This window comes from Mobula hypostoma, chromosome 15 (genome assembly GCF_963921235.1).
Source record: "Mobula hypostoma chromosome 15, sMobHyp1.1, whole genome shotgun sequence".
NCBI lineage: Eukaryota > Metazoa > Chordata > Chondrichthyes > Myliobatiformes > Myliobatidae > Mobula > Mobula hypostoma.
The window spans coordinates 50,732,060-50,752,888 of NC_086111.1; the positions used below are offsets into that span (position 1 = coordinate 50,732,060).

The 20,829-nt window shown below is 42.8% G+C and overlaps 1 protein-coding gene across 2 annotated transcripts in view; it reads left to right on the top strand.

Annotated features, from left to right (window-relative positions):
- The first annotated feature begins 397 nt into the window (after window positions 1–397).
- LOC134356830 (protein FAM107B-like) overlaps window positions 398–20,829 on the top strand; it is a 164,126-nt gene continuing 143,694 nt past the window's right edge. The window contains exon 1 of one of the 2 annotated variants that reach the window (XM_063068008.1): window positions 398–628. Coding sequence is in view for 1 of the 2 variants with exons in the window: in XM_063068005.1 (XP_062924075.1) it covers window positions 605–628 (24 nt within the window). In the remaining variant the exon portion in view is untranslated. The remainder of the gene's footprint in view (window positions 629–20,829) is intronic. The other variant, XM_063068005.1, reaches the window with a different exon arrangement.

A 20,829-nucleotide genomic window follows, 5' to 3' on the forward strand; every position in this document is an offset into this window, starting at 1 on the left:
GCATCCCTATGAAGGACGAAACTGGCTAGCCTTACCAGGTCAAGTGGGCAGACCCCAGCCCACATACACAGCCAGAGTTCCCCTCAGTGGGGTAAAAGGCGAACAGTTCAAAGCTGACATATTCTATGTAAAGCTAACCATTTGCTGTGTGCATCATCGCACTATGTCATGAGCAATTAACATAATCTCCATTCTGTACTAAAGCTTCACGGGGCACACACTTACAGCTTGCTTACAAGCTGTTCACTTCAGACAGAGATACTTCTGCTGATCAGTTGCAGTGATTCTATTTTTTTGTTTTTTTTTGACCTTGTAAATTGTTTGAACTCTTCAAAATACTTCCTTTTTGGATTCCCCTTCCCAGGTCTTGCCATTTTTAATGATTCAGTGAAGTCACGATTGTGTGGAAGAAACCAGAGTTGTCAAGGTGCCAGAGCTGCGTGCTTTCACATCCCCTGCTTGCCTGCTGCAGTCTGCTTCTTTGCAGACTGTGCAGGCAGCTCCCCTTGCAGAAAGAGAACAGCACAGAGTGCCCAAGCTGAAAGGGGTATTGTTCAGCAAGAACAGCAGCAGATCCTGAAGAGGAGTGAGGCAAACCAACAGCATGGGAGCAACACATGGCAAAAAGGTAGTGCTTTGTTCTGAATGTAATGATATGCTGTGCATTATGAGAAGAAGGGGCCAGAACTACTGGCAGCTTAGAAAACATTAATAACTTAATTGCATGTTTTATATGCTGTGTGTGAATAATCACCTCTTCTAAAGTTTAAATGTCACCTGCTAAGAAGAACTAGCACATACAACACTGATGTCTGTAAGTTGCTTCAAAGAGCATTTCAAGTGAATGTTGTTAAATGCTAAATGGGAGCACGAAGTACAGATGTTATTACGTTTACAATTCCAACTGTTCTTTCTTTCTTCCTGACCTATTTTGTTGTACTTTCATTGCCCTAATGGCAGTCTAGGTTTGTCCAATGAGTCAGGCTTGGCATAATGCATTGTGTGGTTATGTGAAATGGTCAAGGCCATGAGTAAAGGAACGTTTTGGCTAGAATATTAATAACGTAATGTAAGGTCCATACTTGCAAGTCTAATCTCACTGGTCTTATTACAGTAGAGCTCCCTCAACAGTGTGGCTGTTTCAGGCAGGGAAAAATGGAGCAATAGGTCGGGAAGGTCTCTGCAAGGGAAATGTTCTCCTCTGGCCCAGTGGGTCAGTGATAAAGACCCTCTGTCATCATTCACAATGGAGTACAAAAACCTGACTGAAACTTCTGCTTTGATTGCAATCCAGCCCAAGAGTAATAGGTGTGACAGGTTATTAGAGAAAAGCTTGAGGCTAAGAAACTCCGCTCCAGGGTTAATGTTTTCAGTGGGAAAGGAGTGGAAATCTGTCAAAAAAAAACTCCTTTTATCTTGTTTCTCTCTTTACAGTATTGTCATACATGGCATTTAATTCCTCGCACCCTCATGGCCTGTCCTTATTCCCCCTTATTCCTCACATCTTTCCATTTCATCCCCTCTCTCACCTAGACTCAGCCATTACCTGTCAGCTTGTTCTCCTCCCCCTCCCCTACCTTTTTATTCTGGCTTCTTTCCTCTTCCTTTACTGCCCCAATGAAGGATCTCAGCCCAAAACATCGGCTGTTCATTTCCTTCCATAGATACTGCCTGACTTACTGAGTTCCTCCAACATTTTGTTGGTGTGGCTCAAGATTTCCAGCATCTGAAGAATCTCTTCTGTTTTCATTTAATTTAAAGGATTTGGGATGAGTTTTTTTTTCTAAACTGTTGTTTGCGTGTAATTGCGGACTGTGAGCCTGTCAAGTACTTGGAATATGCAGCCACATTTGAAGCTGCCCATGCTGCAAAAACTGTTTTCGCTTCACCTTGCTCAAGGCCCTGAGGCCTGTGCTAATTACACAATCAACATTCCTGCAGAGATAAGCAGACTCACTTAGTAAAATACTTGACCATGTGGGGAGAAGGTAACCCTTTGATAAGTCCCGCATGGGAGGTTGGTCAGGAAGGTTCAGTTGCTTGACATTCAAGATGAGGTAGTAAATTGGATTAGACAATGGCTTTGATGGAGAAGCTAGTGAGTGGTAGTAGATGGTTGCCTCTCTAGCTAGAGGCCTGTGACTAGTGGGGTGCTGCAGGGATCGGTGCTGGGCCTATTGTTATTTGTCATCTGTATCAATGATCTGGATGATAATGTGGTTAACTGGATCAGCAAATTTGCAGATTGACGCCAAGATTTGGGGTGTAGTGGACAGTGACAGTGTAGCTTGCTGAGGGATCTGGACCAGCTGGAAAAATGGGCTGAAAAATGGCAGATGGAATTTAATGCAGACAAGTGTGAGGTGTTGCATTTTGGTAGGACCAACCAGGGTAGGTTGTACACAGTGAATGGTAGGGCACTAAAGAGTGCGGTAGAACAAAGGGTTCTGTAAATACAAATCCATAATCCATTGAAAGTGGTGTCACAGGTAGATGGGGTCATAAAGAAAGCTTTTGGCACTTTGGCCTTCGTAAATCAAAGCACTGAGCACAGGAGATGGGACATTATGTTGAAGTTGTATATGATATTGGTGAGGTCTAGTTTGGAGTATTGTATGCAATTTTGATCACCAACCTACAGGAAAGATGTAAATAAGGTTGAAAGAGTACAGAGAAAGCTTACAAGGATGTTGCCGAGTCTGGAGGACCTGAGTTATAAGGAAAGATTGAATAGGTTAAGACTTTACTCCTTGGAATGTAGAAGATCAAGAGCAGATTTGATAGGGTATACAAAATTGTGAGTGGTATAACCAGGGTAAATGCAAGTAGGCTTTTTTCAGAGGTTGGGTGGATCTACAACCAGAGGTCATGGGTCAAGGGTGAAAGATGAAAAGTTTAAGGGAAACATGAGGGGAAACTTCTTCACTCAGAGGGTGGTGAGAGTGTGGAATGAGCCACCAGCACAGGTGGTGCATGTGAGATCGATTTCACGTTTAAGCGAAGTTTAGATGGGTACATAGATGGTAGGGGTATGGCGAGCTGTGGTCCCAGTGCAGGTCAATGGGAGTAGGCAGTTTAAATGGTTTCTGCATGGACAAGATGGTCTTGATTCTGTACTGTATTTTTCTATGACTCTTTGATCCTATTAGGAAAATTGAACTGCTTCTAGAAAAGTGTCTGATTTTAATCTTAAGAAACATTTTTTAGAGAGTCAAAGATGTTATTTCCATTTGCATCGGAAACACAAACTAGAGGCTATAACTACAGAGTGGTCACTTATTATTCTAGTTGAGAACTCAGGTAATACTGATTGCCCAGCTACTGTATGGAATGTGGAAAATACTACCATGAAGACATTCACGCATTTAATGGAAAGTTAATCAATTAGACCATAAGATATAAGAGCAGACAGGCCATTTGGCCCATCAAGTCTGCTCTGCCATTTTACTATGGGTGATATGATTTTCATCTCAGCCCCATGCTCCTGCCTTCTCCCTCCACCACCAACCCCCCACTCCTGTATCTGTTCATGCCCTGATCAATCAAGAATTCATGAAAAGGAAAGGACCCTAACGTCAAGCTGACAGGAATGGGTGTCCATTGGTCAGTGTCAATATGACCAAGGAACTGATTGTAGACTTCAGGAGAAGGAAACCAGAGGTCCATGAGCCAGTAATCATAGGAGGATCAGAGGTGGAGAGGGTCAGTAACTTTAAATTCCTGGGTGTCACTATCTCAGAGTGCCTGTCCCAGATCTATCATATAAATATTATTGCGAAGAAACCACGACAGTGCCTCTGCTTCCACAGGAGTCTGCGGAGGTCCAGCATGTGATCGAAAACCTTGGCAAACTTCTATAGATGAGTGGTGGAAAGTGTGCTGACTGGCTGCATTACAGCCTGGTATGGGAACACCAATGCTTTTGAGTGGAAAATCCTGCAAAAGGTAGTGGATTCAGCCCAGTACATCACGGGTAAAACCCTCCCAATTATTGAGCACATCTACATGAAATATTGCCGTAGAAAAGCAGCATCCATCATCAAAGATCCTCACCACCCAGGCCATGCTCTTTTCTCACTGCTACCATCAGGTAGAAGGTACAAGTGCCCCAGGACTCACACCACCAGGTTCAAGAACAGTTACTACAACTCAACCATCAAACTCTTGGGGGGAAAAAATGGGGATAGCTACACTCATATAAGGACTCTGTTATATTGTTACATTGATGAATGTTATATTGTCAGGCATTGCTATTTATTTATATCTGCGTTTGCAGAGTTTGTTTAGAGTATACAGTTCCTGATGTTTACAGTTACTGTTCTATAGATTTGCTAAATATGCCCACAGAAAAAGAATCTCAGGGTTGTATGTGGTGACATGTATGTACTCTGACAGTAAATTTTACTTTGAACTTTTGAACATGGAAGGGGAGTGCAGGAAGCTTGTCAGAGTCCTGCTTCTAAACAATGCATTTCATTGTCTTTGAATTTGGACATTGGCTTCAATGCATCTGCGGCTGAATCTGCCAAGCAATATTTTGGTGTCTCCAAGACCTTTGCTGAAGCTTTACTGGCTGACTTCCACACCACGTAAACTTCTGCTCATCCTAAACTCGTGTACACCTGTCACCGTAATTACCCATCACTGATGGCTGGGCTTTCACACGCGTTGACAATAAGTGCTGAAATTCCTATAAACATTTCAACCTCTCATTGTTCAAAGATGTTCCTTAAAATCTAGTTCTATCATCAAGCTTCTATTTGTCTATACTAAGATCTCCTTTCAATGCTTGGCCAAAATTTACATAATTTAGCTTTGTGAAAGGAATTATAATCAATGTCTATTTGCTTGTTATTACTGCAGGAGGCAGTGTGTCTGTCTCATAATCTGAAGGTCATGAGACGAGCCTCACATGGGGCACTGGTTTGCCCTTCAGGGCTCAAGTGTGTAGTAGGTAGTAATATTAATCTGAAAGCGTAAATAGTGTTTTGTGCAGTTGTGAGTATTGTACATGGGTTTTTGTTGTGGTATTGTAGTTACTGAATGAACTATAAATATAAAACATTGGAATGGTTCAGTTCTGCATTGCAGATGATTTTCACTGATCTGGCTATCAGTGATCATGAAGTGCCTTAAGGAAAGAATTAAAGATGAGTCTGCATTGTCCTGACTTTCTGTTATGCATTGGTTTAGACATAGTTATTTCATTCTTGTCGTGCAAACCAAAAGTATATTTGTTGCAGATGAAAATTCTGAACTAACCTAGCAATGGTAATTACTTTTTGGAAGTGTTTGCCTCTGGAGACGCTCAGGCTCAACATTTGGAAATCGCAGGTGGTTATAAATGTGCCTCCAATGAACATCAGCTGCTGAGTGTTCCACATCAGATCCAGTAACTCCATTTTTCTTCAAAGACTGACAAAAAGCACACATTTCCTGTAAACAGTGCACGCCTTCTGCTACATTTCTTCCCACCGCTGAGTCAAAGAATCACAGCAGCAAAGTCAGTCTTGTTGGTAACAATTTCTATATGCAGGATTAAACACTCCTGCAGGCAGTTATGAATTCAGTTTATTCTCTGACCAGAAGTGACCAGCTAGTAGTCAATTTTGTGCTGATTTCCTGCATCACCTTGTATCTAGAATCTAGATAGGATTTTCTGGAAGAGGCCAAAGCAAGTTGCTGTCACTATAGTTAGAGCAGAATATATTTGCCTTTAGGATTCTGGTCTGCATCAAGCCTGAAGCTAGATGTGAAACTTTCCTCCCTCATCCTAAATAACATCAGATTGGGGTCAAATTATTCCATCTTCTAATGGACATAAATTCACAAAATACAACCAATAATGTTTGCCAAATTGGTCATCTAATTCAGAGAGGCCTCTGGGATGGTGGATATGATCAATTCAGGCAACATTATCTGAAGCTAGAATTTTTTTAAAACTACTGTATTGAAGGTTAGCTTCGCATTTGTACCTTCCACGCCTGATAAACGTTTGACACTGTCACTGGTGTTCTAATACCTCATTTAAATGCCTGCAACCATTGAAAATAAACTAGATTGTGCACTGTTATTTCCTTCCCAATGATCAAGGATCCAGAAAAGAATTTGCATTGTGGAACTTTTCTGCAAACCACTGCATGGGATTTAATAAAATACAGAATCATTTTTATTGCAGGGCTCTTGTGGAGTGCCAGATCTGTTCAGGTACTTCACATTCATGGCATCATTACATGGAACATCCGCTTGTGCAGAGGGGCATCAAATCACGTGCAACAGCTGTTTTGGCGTTACCTGCGCAAAACTCGTTTGTGTTTCAGAGGTCTGCTGTCAGTGTTGGCCAGTCACACAGAAGCAGATTTTTCACAAGGTCAGGCTGCTTCTGATCAGCTTATTGGGCATGAACCAGCATGTGGCCAAGGGGACCTGGTGTGTGGTTCTCTCTACTGAACATCCCCTTGGAGAGTTTCACTCATCCTCACTTTCAGCTACCATCTACCAATCCCTCTGCACCACAACCTTTCTTTCAAGCCGCCCAGCCCCAGACCCCATCTGGATCATGATCTCAATCACCCATCTCCCATTGCCCGACCTGATTCTTGAAATCCTGATCTCTCCTGAATGAAGGTTTCACCTTCCCTTTAGGTCTATCTGACCTGAAATTCAGAGTCCCATTCCCGCTGCCTCCCACTGCCAACCCAATTCAGGATCCACGGTCTGCCCAAATATCCACTGCCAGGTCAACATGGATGTGGAGGAAATGGCTAGGTCTGTGGCATTCAAGATTGGTGATCCAGAACTGTAAAAGAAGTCCAGTGATGACCTACAGAAAGCTATTTTAAGAGAAAAAACAATTCCAACTGAGGTTAGAGATGGAATTGGATGCACATCAGCTCTGGCAGGGTTTGGAGGTCATTACTTCCTACAAAACGAAACCTAACATCTTTAATGGCTGTGACGCTTCACTCCCATTTGAGCTCAATGTATTTTATGCATGCTTTGAAAGGGAGAATAAAACTGCAGCTGTGAGAACCTCTGTGGCATCTGGTGACTCTGTGATCTCTTTGCCTCCGAGACCAAGGTCAGAATATCTTTCGGAACCCTTGCAAGGCGTGAGACCCTGATGGTGTACCTGGTACTGCACTGAGAACCTGGGCCAACCAACTGGCAGGAGTGCTCAAGGATATCTTCAATCTCTCACTGTTGCAGCCAGACTTCCCCACCTGCTTCAAAAGGGCAACAATCATACCAGTGCCCAGGAAGAGCAGGACGAGCTACCTTGACAATTATTGCCCAGAGGCACTCACATCTACTGTGATGAAGTGGTTTCAGAGGCTGGTTAGAGCTAGAATCAACTTCTGCCTAAGTAAGGGCCTGGACCCACTGCAATCTGCCTATCGCCACGATAGGACTAGAGTGGATACGATCTCACTGTCTCTCCACTTGGCCTTGGATCATCTGGACAATAGTAATACCTACATCAGGCTGCTGCTTATCGACTACAGCTCAGCGTTCAACACCGTCATACCCTCAGTTTTAATTAACAGCTCTGAAACGATTCGATAGACAGATGGATGAAATAAAAATGGAGGGTTATCCACTGTGAAAGAGAGAAGGGTTAGATTGATTGTGGAGTAGAATAAAAGTTCAGCACAACATTGTGGACCAAAGGACCCATATTGGCCCGTACTCTTCTATGTTCTTAACTCTACGTTGCTGATGCGATTCACTTTCTGGCCGATGACAAGAACCAGAATATTGATGGTGAGGGTGTCAGGAAATGTAGAGGACACTTGACCCAAACGCAGAGCAGCAGAGCTGATTTAGCAGTGGGCGATCACTTTAACAATTAACCGCAAAGTAACAAGCCACGAGGGGCCACAAGACGAGAAAATAGATACATAACACGACAAGGCAACAAGGTAACTGAACGTTGGAGCAACTGGGTTGAGGCTGGATGGTTTGACGGGTGAACGTGGTACTGTGGATGAGAGGTGGGTTTAAATAGGCTGCAGGTGACTCCTGTTGGCTGGATGCAGACTGGAAGATGTCTGCCTGTGTGGGCCTGACAGGACCAACCCCCTCTATTGCTGGCACTCTGGATGGGTACAGTGGAACTTCTCGATGAGCAGTGGATCCACAATGAAACTGGACGCCACCCAAGACCTTTCCTCTGGGCCGTACCCTTCCCAATCAACAGGTACTGCACACCTTGTCCACAATGATGCGAATCCATAAACCAGTGACCTGTGAACATTGGACCACCTTCCACCATCCTTGGTTCCAGGCGAGTTGAGTAGTCCATAGACAATGGGCTTGAGACAGGACACGTGGAAGTTAGCTGCGATCCTAAGGGACGGCGGCAGCTCGAGATGGTAAGTGACTGGGTTGCAATGCCTGATCTTGGAGAAACCGATGAAGCAGGGCAAGAGCGTTTTGGGAGTTGGTGCACGGGCTCAGATCTCATGTGGGCAGCCAGATACGGTCCCCAGGCCAGAGTAGTCTGGCTGGGCGCTGCCTGTGGTGAGCCTGGCAGCAGTAGGCACTACTGGCATTTAGAATGGCCCTTTGTGTCCTCTTCTAAGCATTCTGGCTTCTGGGTACGAAGGCCCTGGTGGGACAGGACCTCCACTTTTGGCTCCTCCATGGGGAGCAACATAGGTTGATGGCCATGAAGCACTTCAAAGGGTGACACACCTGTGGCAGATACTTCCGAACAGAGCAGGTACTTCTACAATGTGCAACGGTTAGAGGTGATGAAGCATTACAGAAACCTTCTCACTTGCTGATCGGATGTTTCTGGTTTGCGGATGAGTCAGAGGACATTCTCACTGAGGTGCGGAGGAGGGAGCCAAAGGCTCACCAGAGGCGGGAGATGAATTGTGAACCTTGGTCCAACCACAATGTCCTGAGGAAAACCACGGAGGCGAACTGCATGTTGAAGAATGAGGTTCACTGCCTCAGCAGTGTCGGAAGGTAAGGAGAGAAATGAACTGGTCCACCACTGTTATGATCACCATAGCCCTGTCAGAAGGTGGCAGACCCGTAATGAAATCCATGGCAACATGGGACCACAGGCATCAAGGGACTGGTAGGGGCCGTAGGATCCCAGAGGGCCACAGGTTGGAGGAACTGGACTGGACCCATTGAGGGCAGGCAACAATGAACTGACGTACATCTGCGATCATAGAGAGCCACCAGAAATGGCATCACAGAAAATCTAGGGTCTGCTGTGTGCCTGGATGGCCAGAAACGGGTGAGGAGTGAGTCTGCATGAGTGCTCCAGAGCGCACGGTCCCCCAGCACGTGCATGCAGTTGTCAGGTGTGTTCGCCAGAATAGGCTTGTCCTGTAGGGCCTGGGGATCTGGTTTTCAAGATTCCAGGCAATCAGGGCAAGGATCTATGAGGATGGAATGGTGATCTTTGTTTCAGCTGGGTCAAAAAAATTGTGATTGGACGTCACCTTCTTGGTTAATTTATAATCTGTCCAAAATAATCCAGCTATGTTATATTTCATTATATAAATTCAACTACTTTAAGAGGTTGACTTCTAATTAGCTGTAATCTTGTAACGAAATGAAAAGATCCTGCACCACTTTGTATGATTAAACCAGACAGATCTTAACTCTCTGACCTCACAGCAGTTTCTGATTTAAAGCAGTAGCATGGCACTTATCATTCCTCAGGAAGTACATTTTAAAATCTTCCAGATTTAGGTTAACTTTAATTGATGACATGATATCATAAGACCATAAGATATAGGAGCAGAATTTGGCCACTTGGCCCATCAAGTCTGCTCTGCCATTTCATCATGGCTGATCCAATTTTCTTCTCACCCCGATATCCTGCCTTCCCCCCATATCCCTTCATGCCCTGACCAATCAAGAATTTATCAACCTCTGCCTTAAATATGCATAAAGACTTGGCCTCCATAGCTGTCTGTGACAAAGAATTACACTGATTCACCACTCTCTGGTTAAAGAAATTCCTCCTCATCTCTGTTCTTGAAAGATGCCCCTCTATTCTGAGGTTGTGTCCTCTGGTCTTAGACTCTCCCACCATAGGAAACATCTAGGCCTCTCACCATTCGATAGGTTTCAATGAAGTCAGCTCTCATTCTTCTGAATTCTGGTGAATACATGCCCAGAGCCATCAAATGCCCTTCAGATGATAAACTGCTCAATCCTGGAATCATTTTCATGAACCTCCTTTAAACCCTATCCAGTTTCAGCACATTCTTTTGATGATAAAGGGTCTAACATTGCTCACAATACTCCAAGTGGGTCCTCACCAGTGCATTGTAAGTCTCAACATTACATCCTTGCTATTCTAGTCCTCCTAAAATGAATGCTAACATCACATTTGCCTTCCTCACCACAAACATCTCTGCAAATTAACCTTCAGGGAATCCTGCACAAGGACTCCCAAGTCCCTTTGTGCCTCAGTTTTTTTGTACTTTGTCTCCATTGTGAAAATAGTCAACCCTTTCATTTTTTTCTACCAAAGTGCATGACTATACACATCCCAACATTATATTCCATCTGCCACTTTGTTCATTCTCATAATTTGTCTGTCCTTCTATAGCGTCTCTACTTTCTCAAAACTACCTGCCCCTCCACCTGTCTTCATATCATCTGCAAATTCTGCAGCAAAAGCTATTAATCCATTATCAAAATCGTTAACATATAATGTAAAAAGAATTGGATCCAACACAGACCCCTGTGAAACACCACTACTGGCAGTCAACCAGAAAAGGCTCACTTTATTCCTCCTGTCATCCTCCTGCCAATTATGCACTGGTTTATCAATGCTAGAATCTTCCCTGTAATACCATGGGCTCATAGCTTGCTAAGCAGCCTCATGTGTGATACCCTGTCAAAGGCTTTCTGAAAATCCAAGTACACAACATCCACCAATTCTCCTTTGTCTATCCTGCTTGTTATTTCTCCAAACAATTCCAACAGATTTGTCGGGCAAGATTTTTCCTTGAGGAAATCATGCTGACTACAGCCTATTTTATCACGTGCCTCAAAGTACTCTGAGGTCAGACTAACTGGCCTACAGGTTTCTTTCTTCTGCCTCTCTCCCTTCTTGAAGAGTGGCATGACATTTGCAATTTTCCAGTCTTCCAGGACCATTCCAGAATCTAGTGATTCTTGAAAGATCATTACTAATGCCTCCACAATCACTTCAGCCACCTCTTTCAGAACCCTGGGGTGTACACCATCTGGTCCATGTGACCTATCTACCTTTCAGTTTCCCATGAACTTTCATTCTGGTAATGATAATTTCACACATTTCATGACCCTTGACACATGGAACTTCAACCATACTGCTAGTGTATTTCATAGCGAAGACTGATGCAAAATACTTGCTCAGTTCATCCGCTATTTCCTTGTCCCCCATTACTAGCTCTGCAGCATCATTTTCCAGCAGTCCGATATCTACTCTCGCCTCTCTTTTACACTTTATGTATCTGAAGAAACTCTTGGTATCCTCTTTAATATTATTGGCTAGCTTACTTTTGTATTCAATCTTTACTTGACTTTTTTAGTTGCTTTCTGGTGGTTTTTAAATATTTCCCAATCTTCTAACTTCCCAATAATATTTGTTCTATTATATGCCCTCTCTTTGGCTTTTACATTGGCTTTGACTTCTCTTGTTAGCCACAGTTGTGTCATCTTTCCTTTAGAATACTTCTTCCTCTTTGGAATATTTTATATATATCTATATATATATACTGTACTTTGCAATTGCTTACAGAAATTCTGACAGTTGCTGCACTGCCATCATCCTTGCCAGTGTTATTTTCCAATCAATTCTGGTCAACTCCTCTCTCATGCCTCTAATTCCCTTTAATCCACCGTAAGAATGATAATTCTGACTTTAGCTTTTCCTTCTCAAATTTCAGGTGCCCCTGAGTATTCTTTTACCTTAAGCTCTCAAATCAATTCTGCTCCATGGCACAACACCCAATCCAAAGCCCAGTGGGCTCAACCACAAGTTGCTCTAAAAAGCCATCTTGTGGGCATTCTAGAAATTCCCCCTCTTGGAATCCAGCACCAACCTGATTTTATCAAACTACCTGCATATTGAAACCCCCATAACATTGCCCTTTTAGCATTCATTTTTTATCTCCAGTTGTAATTTGTGGACCACATCCTTAATAACGTTTGGGGGTCTGTATACAACTCCCATCAGGGTCTTTTTACCCTTGCAGTTCCGTAGCTCTATCCACAATGATTCGGCACCTTCCAATCCTATGTCACCCCTTTCTATTGATTTGAATTCATTTTTTACCAACAGAGTAACACCACCTCCTCTGCCTTCCTGTCTGCCCTTTCGACACAATGTGTATCCTTGGACATTAAGCTCCCAGCTATCATCTTCTTTCAACCATGATTCAGTGATGACTACAACATGATACAGGCCAATCACATCTGTGCTACAAATTCATCTTACCTTATTCCGTACTCTGAGTGCATTCAAAGATAACACCTTTAGTCCTGTATTCACCCTTTTCGATTTTGTCCACCTTTTAGGTTGCAACATCTTGTTGACTGCAATTTTGCCCTATCAACTGCCTCTCCTCACTGCACGTTGCCTCTGTTTTTAAACAGCAACTTCATCTTCAGCACTCTTATCTGCCTTTCCTACAATACTTCTTGCATTGAAATATAGGCAGCTCAGGACACTAGTCGCACCATGCTCAACCTTTCGATTCCTAACTTTGTCTGAGGTCTTACCAATATCTGCTTCCACAACATCTCCACTAACTGTTCTGGCAATCTGGTTCCCATCCCCATACAACTTGCAAACATTAACAAACCTTCCCACTGGGATAATAGTCCTCCTCCAGTTCAGGTACAAATCTGTACAGGTCCCACCTTCCCTGGAAAGGAGCCCATTGATCCAAAAATCTTATGCCCTTTCTCCTTCACCAACTCCTTAGCCACGTATTAAACTGTATAACCTTCCTAGCTCTGGCCGCACTAGCAGGTGGCACAGATAACAATCCTGAGATCACAACCCAGGGGGTCCTGCCTTTTAACTTAGCACCTAACTCCCTATGCAGAACCTTGTCGTTCATCCTACCCATGATATTGGTACCTACGTGGACTACCACCTCGGACTGTTCACTCTTCCACTTAAGAACGCTGAGGACTTGATCCTTGACGTCCCAGGTCCCGGCACCCAGGAGGCAACATACCATCCGGGAATCTTGTTCTCACCCACAGAACCTCCTGTCCGTTCCTCTAACTCACAAATCCCCTATCATAACAGCGTGCCTTTTCTCCCCCTTCCCTTCTGATTCACAGAGACACTCAGTGCCAGAGACCCGACCACTGTGACTTTCCTCTGTTATGTCAACCACAACAGTATCCAAAGTGTTGCTGAGGGAGATGACCACAAGGGTACTCTGCACTGGCTCAGTAACCCTTTTCCCTTTTTTGACTGTAGAAAATTTAGGAACAGGCCTGATGTGTGAAAATCTCTGTGAAAATTCTAAAACACAATCCTGAAGAATTTATGGCACAACTGGTTGCAAATAAAATTGTTTAATATTTTAACTACTTTCCATCATGTCCTTGGCATGACCTGCATTTGATTCAGAATGTTTCACCTAGTTGTTTTATAACAAAGGTTAACTCAGATTTCACCTCAGAACAGACCCTAAATAAACCCATATTTACTTTCCATCATGAACTTTCTACAGGTTGTGTGCTATTGGAAATATAACTTACGAAAAAGTCATCATTTCTCAAACAGATGGTATTGTTTGAGAAGCTCTGTCAAAATACATGTACTGTCTAACAGTATAAGGTTTTCACATTTTGCTGAGGGGAGGGACTTCATTAGCATAACTCTAATTTGAGACACTCCTTTAACATTCCAGCTTTAAGGTGAGAAGTTTCTTTAACGACATATTGAAGTTAAATATTTCTTTAGACTGAAGTGAGGAACTCCATAACAATGGCAAAATTCCTTTTATCATGTGGCACTTGAAGTTAAAGAAGTCTAGGACAGAAATTAAAATTGTATCAATCGGGTAACATTCAGTTTTAATAATAAATTTAACATGGTTAAGATTGCAGAGGAAGTCCTCAAAAACAGCAGAAGTGACTTGTCATAATTTCTTACACAAAACCCAGGCTCTTTGAGTTGAAAATAATTAGCCATAGAACTCAGGATACCAAAGTGACCATGGGAAACTGAAGTGTGACTGTTTCAGCTGCAATAGAGTATAGTGAGAAATAGGCAGGTAACGTCCTAGTAGAGGAAGTAATTATTTGTTATGAATCACAAACCAGTGCCTTGACAATTTTCTAAATGGGAAGTGACTTCAGAAACCAGAGTTTGCAAAGGGTCTCAGAGTTCTAGAACAGAATTCCTAAAGGTTAACTGCAGTTTGAGTCAGTAGTCAATATTCACCATGTCGTATGATGTGGGTGATCATGGTCTTTCCATGATCATAATTATTCGTGGTAAATTTTTCTACAGAAGTGGTTGGCCATTGCCTTCTTCTGGGCAGTGTTTTTACAAGCTGAGTGACCACAGCCTTTGTCAATACTCTTCAGAGATTGTCTGCCTGGCATCAGTGGTCATGTAACCAGGACTTGTGCTATGCACCAGCTGCTCGCACAACCATCCACCACCTGCTCCCATGGCTTTACATGACGCTGATCGGGGGGGCTAAGCAGGTGCTACACCTTGCCCAACGTAACCTGCAGGCTAGCAGAGGGAATGAGTGCCTTGCACCTCCTTTGGTAGAGATGTATCTCCACCCCGCCACCAGAGTCAGTAGTAAGGAAGGCAAATGTAATGTTAACATTTATTCCCAGAAGTCTAGAATATAAATGCAAGAGAGGCTTTATAATCACTGGTCAGACCACATTTAGAGTATTCAGAGCAGCTCTTGTCAGGAAATGTAGAGGAGGCTTACACAGAAGCCAATTTAGCTGAGAGCAATCAATTTAATAATAAACTGCAAAATAACAAGCCAGGCAGGGCTGTCAAACAAGAGAGAAAAGATACTTAATACAACAAAGGAACAAGATAACTGAAGGCTGGAGCATCTGGTTGAGGCTGGCAGGTTGATGAGTGAACAAGGGACTATGGATGCAAGCTGGGTTAAAATAGGCTGCACATGATGAGTTGGGAACGAGTGGCAGGAGACTCCTGTTAGCTGGGTGGAGACTGGGAGGTGCCTGTCTGTGCAGGGCTGACAGAGGGGCTCGGTGATACTGCCTGAGTTTTTCACATGCTGTCTGGACTGCTCCGTTTGCTGAGAAATTGCAAACAGAATTGAACATAGTGCTGTCATCAGCAAGCATCCCAGTTCTGACCATAGAATGGAAGAAAGGATATTGCTGAAGCTCTCTGCCCAGAAAAGCTCCCAGAGAGGTGTTCTGGGACTAGGATGATTAACCTCCAACAATTACAATCATGATCCGCTGTGTGAGGTGTGACTCAGCTATTCATTGATTTTGCTTTTGTCAGGTTGGTATGATGACGCATCCAATCAAATGCTGTCTTAACTCTCTCTGGAATTCAACTCCATGGTCCAAGTTTGTTCTAGACTCCCCTATCCTGGGAAAAGGACTCTGACCATCTACTCCACTTGTGACCTCATCATTTTATAAACATCCATAAGGTTGCCCTTCAGCCTTCTACATTCCAGCCAACTATTCTCTCCTTATTCAATCAGCCCTCATTGCTGCCATATGCTTCCTGTAGTGTGGCGCCAGAACAGTGTGCAAAACCCCAGGTCCTGGTGAAACACATGCTGGACATGAATTGAGTGCATTTTTGCTGAGCTGGTGCCATTTGATGGCATTTTCAACCCCAGTTTCCATCATCATCATCAAGAATCGACTGGGTTATAATTAGCTGGATTGGATTTCCCCTATCTTTCTGTGAACAGGGAATAACTGGACAATTCTCCACATTTATGAGTAAACACCGATGTTGTAAACTACACTGGAGCTGCTCAGTTAGAGACGCAGCTAGTTCTGGAGCTGAGGAACTCAGTATTACAATTGGGATATGACCTAAACCCCAGCTCTTTGCTATATCAAGTACTCAATTATTTCTTGATGTTACCTGGAGCAAGTTGAGTTGCTTCAAAAATAGATCGTGAAACCATGAGGATTTCGGGAAGAAGTGAAAATTAGGAGCCAAAATTCAAATGGTAGTTATCTGCTGCAAGGTAATTGTTTTTAGAATCTTTATTGTGTTATGTATAAACATAGGGAGGAAATTGTAAGACCATGGACAAAGAGCAGGGGAGTGTACTCAATCAGAAAACTGGTTTAGCCAAAATGGGTGTCCTGTATGACTCTGTATGTTTTATTGCATCATTTGTGTTCAAAAGATGATCCGTGTTCAATACACAATTATTTGTAAAACACATTCACTCATAAAATTCAAGATGTTTCCTCCACCACTGCATAATGTTTGCTGAGTCACATATCACCCATGGTCAAGAAATGCCAGATTTTCCCTTAGCTGCCTTAGTAAAGTTGACTGGTCACAGACTGGTGGTTTTTGGTCATTGACGTCACTCGGACTCCTGCCTAGATCAGGGGGAAAAAAAGTTGGACACACAGGCATGAACTAAATGTAGGAACAACCATCAGAACCTTTAAACTAGGGAGTATAGTGGGATTTGTTTTTCTTTAGTGGAATTAAAATTAATTGGATAGCTCAGAAAGAATTTAAAGGAAGAACTGGATTCAAAGGTCAGGTGATGCTAGTACATTAGTCAAGCTTTGTTCCATGATTTGAGTTAATCCAGGCTCCATGATGTGGCTGCAGTTTTTAGCTGCCCACTGCTTAACCATGCTTTTATTGAAAACTACAAACCCAGCAAGGCTGGGAGCTGCACAGTAGAGAAGGGCAAAATGTAAATAAAAGAAATGAAAGCATTGCAACTTGAAATAAGACATCAAGGAACTTCAGGAAATATTACACATTTCTGGTCCGTGTCCCAGAAGTTAGCGTGTCTTTTGAACATGTTTTTTTTCCCCTCTAGTTCATTTTGTTTTATTTTCTGTCATGCAGAATGAATCATTTGGGGAAGTACATGGGCCCACTTATCCCCCAGCCACCAATACAGTAATATTACTGACTCACTTTTTCCTAAGTAAATCAGTGCCACAGATTAATCTTGTAAATGTTTTCATTAATGATACAACTTCAGTTTCCTTTATGAAGAAAAAGAGGAGGCAGTTTCCTTGTAACATGGTAGAGGATCACTAGCATAGAAGCTCAACAGAGAACCCCTCACCAAATCTCCTAAACTCTCTCCTCACCAATTCACCTCAGCCCCTCTCTTTACCAGAGTGTAGCTCCCATACTCCCTTCACCAGTTCACTCCTCTCCTCCACCTCACCATAGATTATCATGCTCCCTTCACCCAGATCATTTCCTTTACCACTGTCTCACCAGATGATGGCTGTTCCTTCCAATGCACTAGTTTACACCTGCAGACTCAACCTCACCCACCCCTTCGTGTGCTCTTCATCAGCAGGTCATCCACGGTCCCTCAGCTTCAGCTGATCACCTTCCACCCACACATCATCTTAACCCCTCCATCTTCATAACGTGTTACCCCTATTGCCTATCCCACCAGATCACTCACACTTACTCCACTCTTTTGTGAAGTAATTTACATTTTCCGACTTTTGGTGTGGGCGTTCGTACACTTCTTCAGCATAATGGGGTGAAAATGAGGGCACACCATTAATCTTTGATTGTTACACATGCACTTGTTGCCACTTCACCGCAAGGTCACTTCAACACCCACCATCTGCCTATCCAATCACCCATGCCCCTCTACCCCACCACTAGGCCACCTGTAACCTCTTCCAAATTTCCCCCAGATCAAACCTACCATCTACACCTCACCAGCCCTTCCGCCTTACTCTCCCCACTTCATCGGCAGGTTATCCCAAATGTTTCCACCTCACCAGCAGGTCATCTCTCCCACTTCCACACTGCCCACTTGCAACACCTACATCTGTCACCCCTGTTCCCTCTGCCTCACCAACAGATCTAGCAGATCGACCCTGTCTCTTCAGCTCACCTGCAGATTACCTTGGTCCTTCCCACTTCGGCATCCCTCTCTCTCAGTTCTACACAGTGCATAGATCTTTCGGAACATTTTAAGATTCACAAGCTTTGCTGACATTTATTTTCAGTATTTTGATCATATGTTGCAGATGGTGTTTACTGGCTGCTGTAATAGTAAGCTAACTTTAGGATGTATCATGTGCCAATTTATCACCTCTGTTTTTATTCTAAATCTGAATTTATAATTAAGCCAAAAACATCAACATTAATAACTAACAAAGCAACGCCCACTTTCATATCCTGAAGTAAATCAGATATTACTCAATGCTGAATAGAAGATAAGGTTTCATAAATGAATAGGAAGAAAATATTATTTTTGTCTATCTCCATTTCCCCTTTAAGGACAGACAGCCTCTGTCACATTTATTATTTCATAGGGATTAACAATGTTATGGTATAAAATAAAATCATTTGAAAGAAATTTAATCAAGAGTTTAAGAATGTACTTGATGAATAAACTATTCTCTGGCTTCCAATTGGGCCTTAACAATTTTAAACCTAAATATATTTGAAAAAGGATCTAGTGGCTTTCGCGGCGTATATGAAGAATAAGCTCTTCTCGGGCTTCCAGCCAGGTACAGGCATTGATTTTAACTGACATTTCAATGACAATCTCTGGCTTCCTTCACCAGGTGGACCCAAAAACCACTGGTGTGGCACAATAGTTCTGTGCCATCAAAGTCAATCCTATGGCCATTGCACAAAACTTCTTTGCCATTAGAGGAAAAGAATTTTAACAAAGATGAAGCTCTTTCTCTAAGTAAGAACTGGAATTTGATTGTAAACAAGGTGGGGCAGCAGAAACCTGATTGGATGAGGACAAACCAATCGGGAGGGACGGACGACGGGGTATAAATACCACCAGACTAGACGTGCCTAGGCATCATCCCTGATGAAGATGGCAGTCTGTCATCGAAATGTCATTTAAAATCAATACCTGTACCTGGCTGGAAGCCCAAGAGAGTTTATTCATCATATACACCGGGAAAGCACTAGATCCTTTATCAAATGTACTTGAATTTAAAATTGTCAAGGCCCAATTGTCAGTATGCTTATATAAGAAGCGATTATATATTATCTGCAAATTTCCCTTCATGTGGATATAGCACTTGTTCTATAATCAACAGCGTATAGGCATTTGTCTTGGCATAACTAATAGTTAAATTTGAAACAAAATGGAGAGAGTAGCTAGACCATTACTAAGAGTATTCCTAGAGAATATTACTTCATTACTTGAAGGTATTATTAAATATAACATGCTAAACAGAGTGTGCCTTACGCCTTACATGTTCAGCCTTCCCTGAAGGCATTGAACAGTTTCCCAAACCAGAATTTGCAGTCAATTTCACATTGGCTTCAATGTTGTTTTCCTTCTGTTTCAAGTACTGCAATGGAATTGAGATCATTATCCCCATCTGACTAATTAGTTTGGATATGTGTGAAAAAAAGGATTTTCCATGAAATGTTCAGAACTTTTCAATTCTTTTCATGCATAAAGGACAGAATAGAGATGACCGTGATGGAAGGATGTGAGTTTTAAATTTTAACAATATGCTAAATGACGTGCCTCTATGCTCAGACAGCTTAGTAACTAGATAATACTAGATTTCGTATACTTTCACACCTGAATTGATTGGAAATGTCCAAATCAAGTCTGTGAGTAAATACAATGAGCAACCAGTCATGTTTGTTGACCATCATTATTATTATGTGCTGTGTCATATGATGTGGGTTATCATGGTTTTTTGACCTTGATTGTTCGTGGTAAATTTTTCTCCAGAAGTGGTTTGCCATTGCTTCCTCTGGGAAGTGTCTTTACAAGACAGATGACTCCAGCCATTGTCAGTACTCTTCAGAGAATGCCTGGCGTTAGTGGTCACATAACCAGGACTTGTCATGTGCACCAGCTGCTCAGACCACCATTCACCACCTGTTCCATGGCTTCATGTGACCTTGATCGGCGGGCTAAGCAGGTGCTACACCTTGGCCAAGGGTGACCTGCAGGCTAATGGAGGGAAGGAGCACCTTGCACCTCCTTTGGTAGAAACGTAGCTCCACAGCGCCACCTGTTGACCACAGGATGCAAACTCTGTTCAATTGATAATTGCATTGAGATTTTGTTTCTCACAGTTAGCCTCACTAGGAATCAGATGAAAGGCATCCTGAGCTGGGCAAGTACTGCTCCAGCAGCACTCTGAACTAAAGAGCTCTGTAAATAGAGTTGCTCTCTTGTTTAAAAAGGGCCAGTAAGGAAAATTAAGGAATATTAGGGAAATTACTTGAGAAGATCCTCCAGGATAGGACCTACTTATGGAATAGTTTGGACTTATTAGGGATTATCAGTGTGGCTTTATGCCAGGGAGGCCATGTCCTACAAACTGGACTGAATGTTTTGAGGAGGAAATTGAGTTTTTTTTGAAGATGATTGATATGGATGCAGCAGTGGATTTCATTAAAGCTTTCAACTAAGTCCCTCATGGCAGGCTGATCCAGAAGGTTAGGGCACATTGAATCCATGGAGACTTAGTAGATTGAACTCGACGTGTTCCTGGCCATAAAAGACAGGTTGCAGTGGTAAAGGGTATCATTCTGAGTAGAGGTCTGTGATCAGTAGCATTCCACAGGCTGCAAGTTCTGTTGTTTGTGATATGACTTGGATGAAAATACAGACGGGCTGATTAGTAAACTTGCAG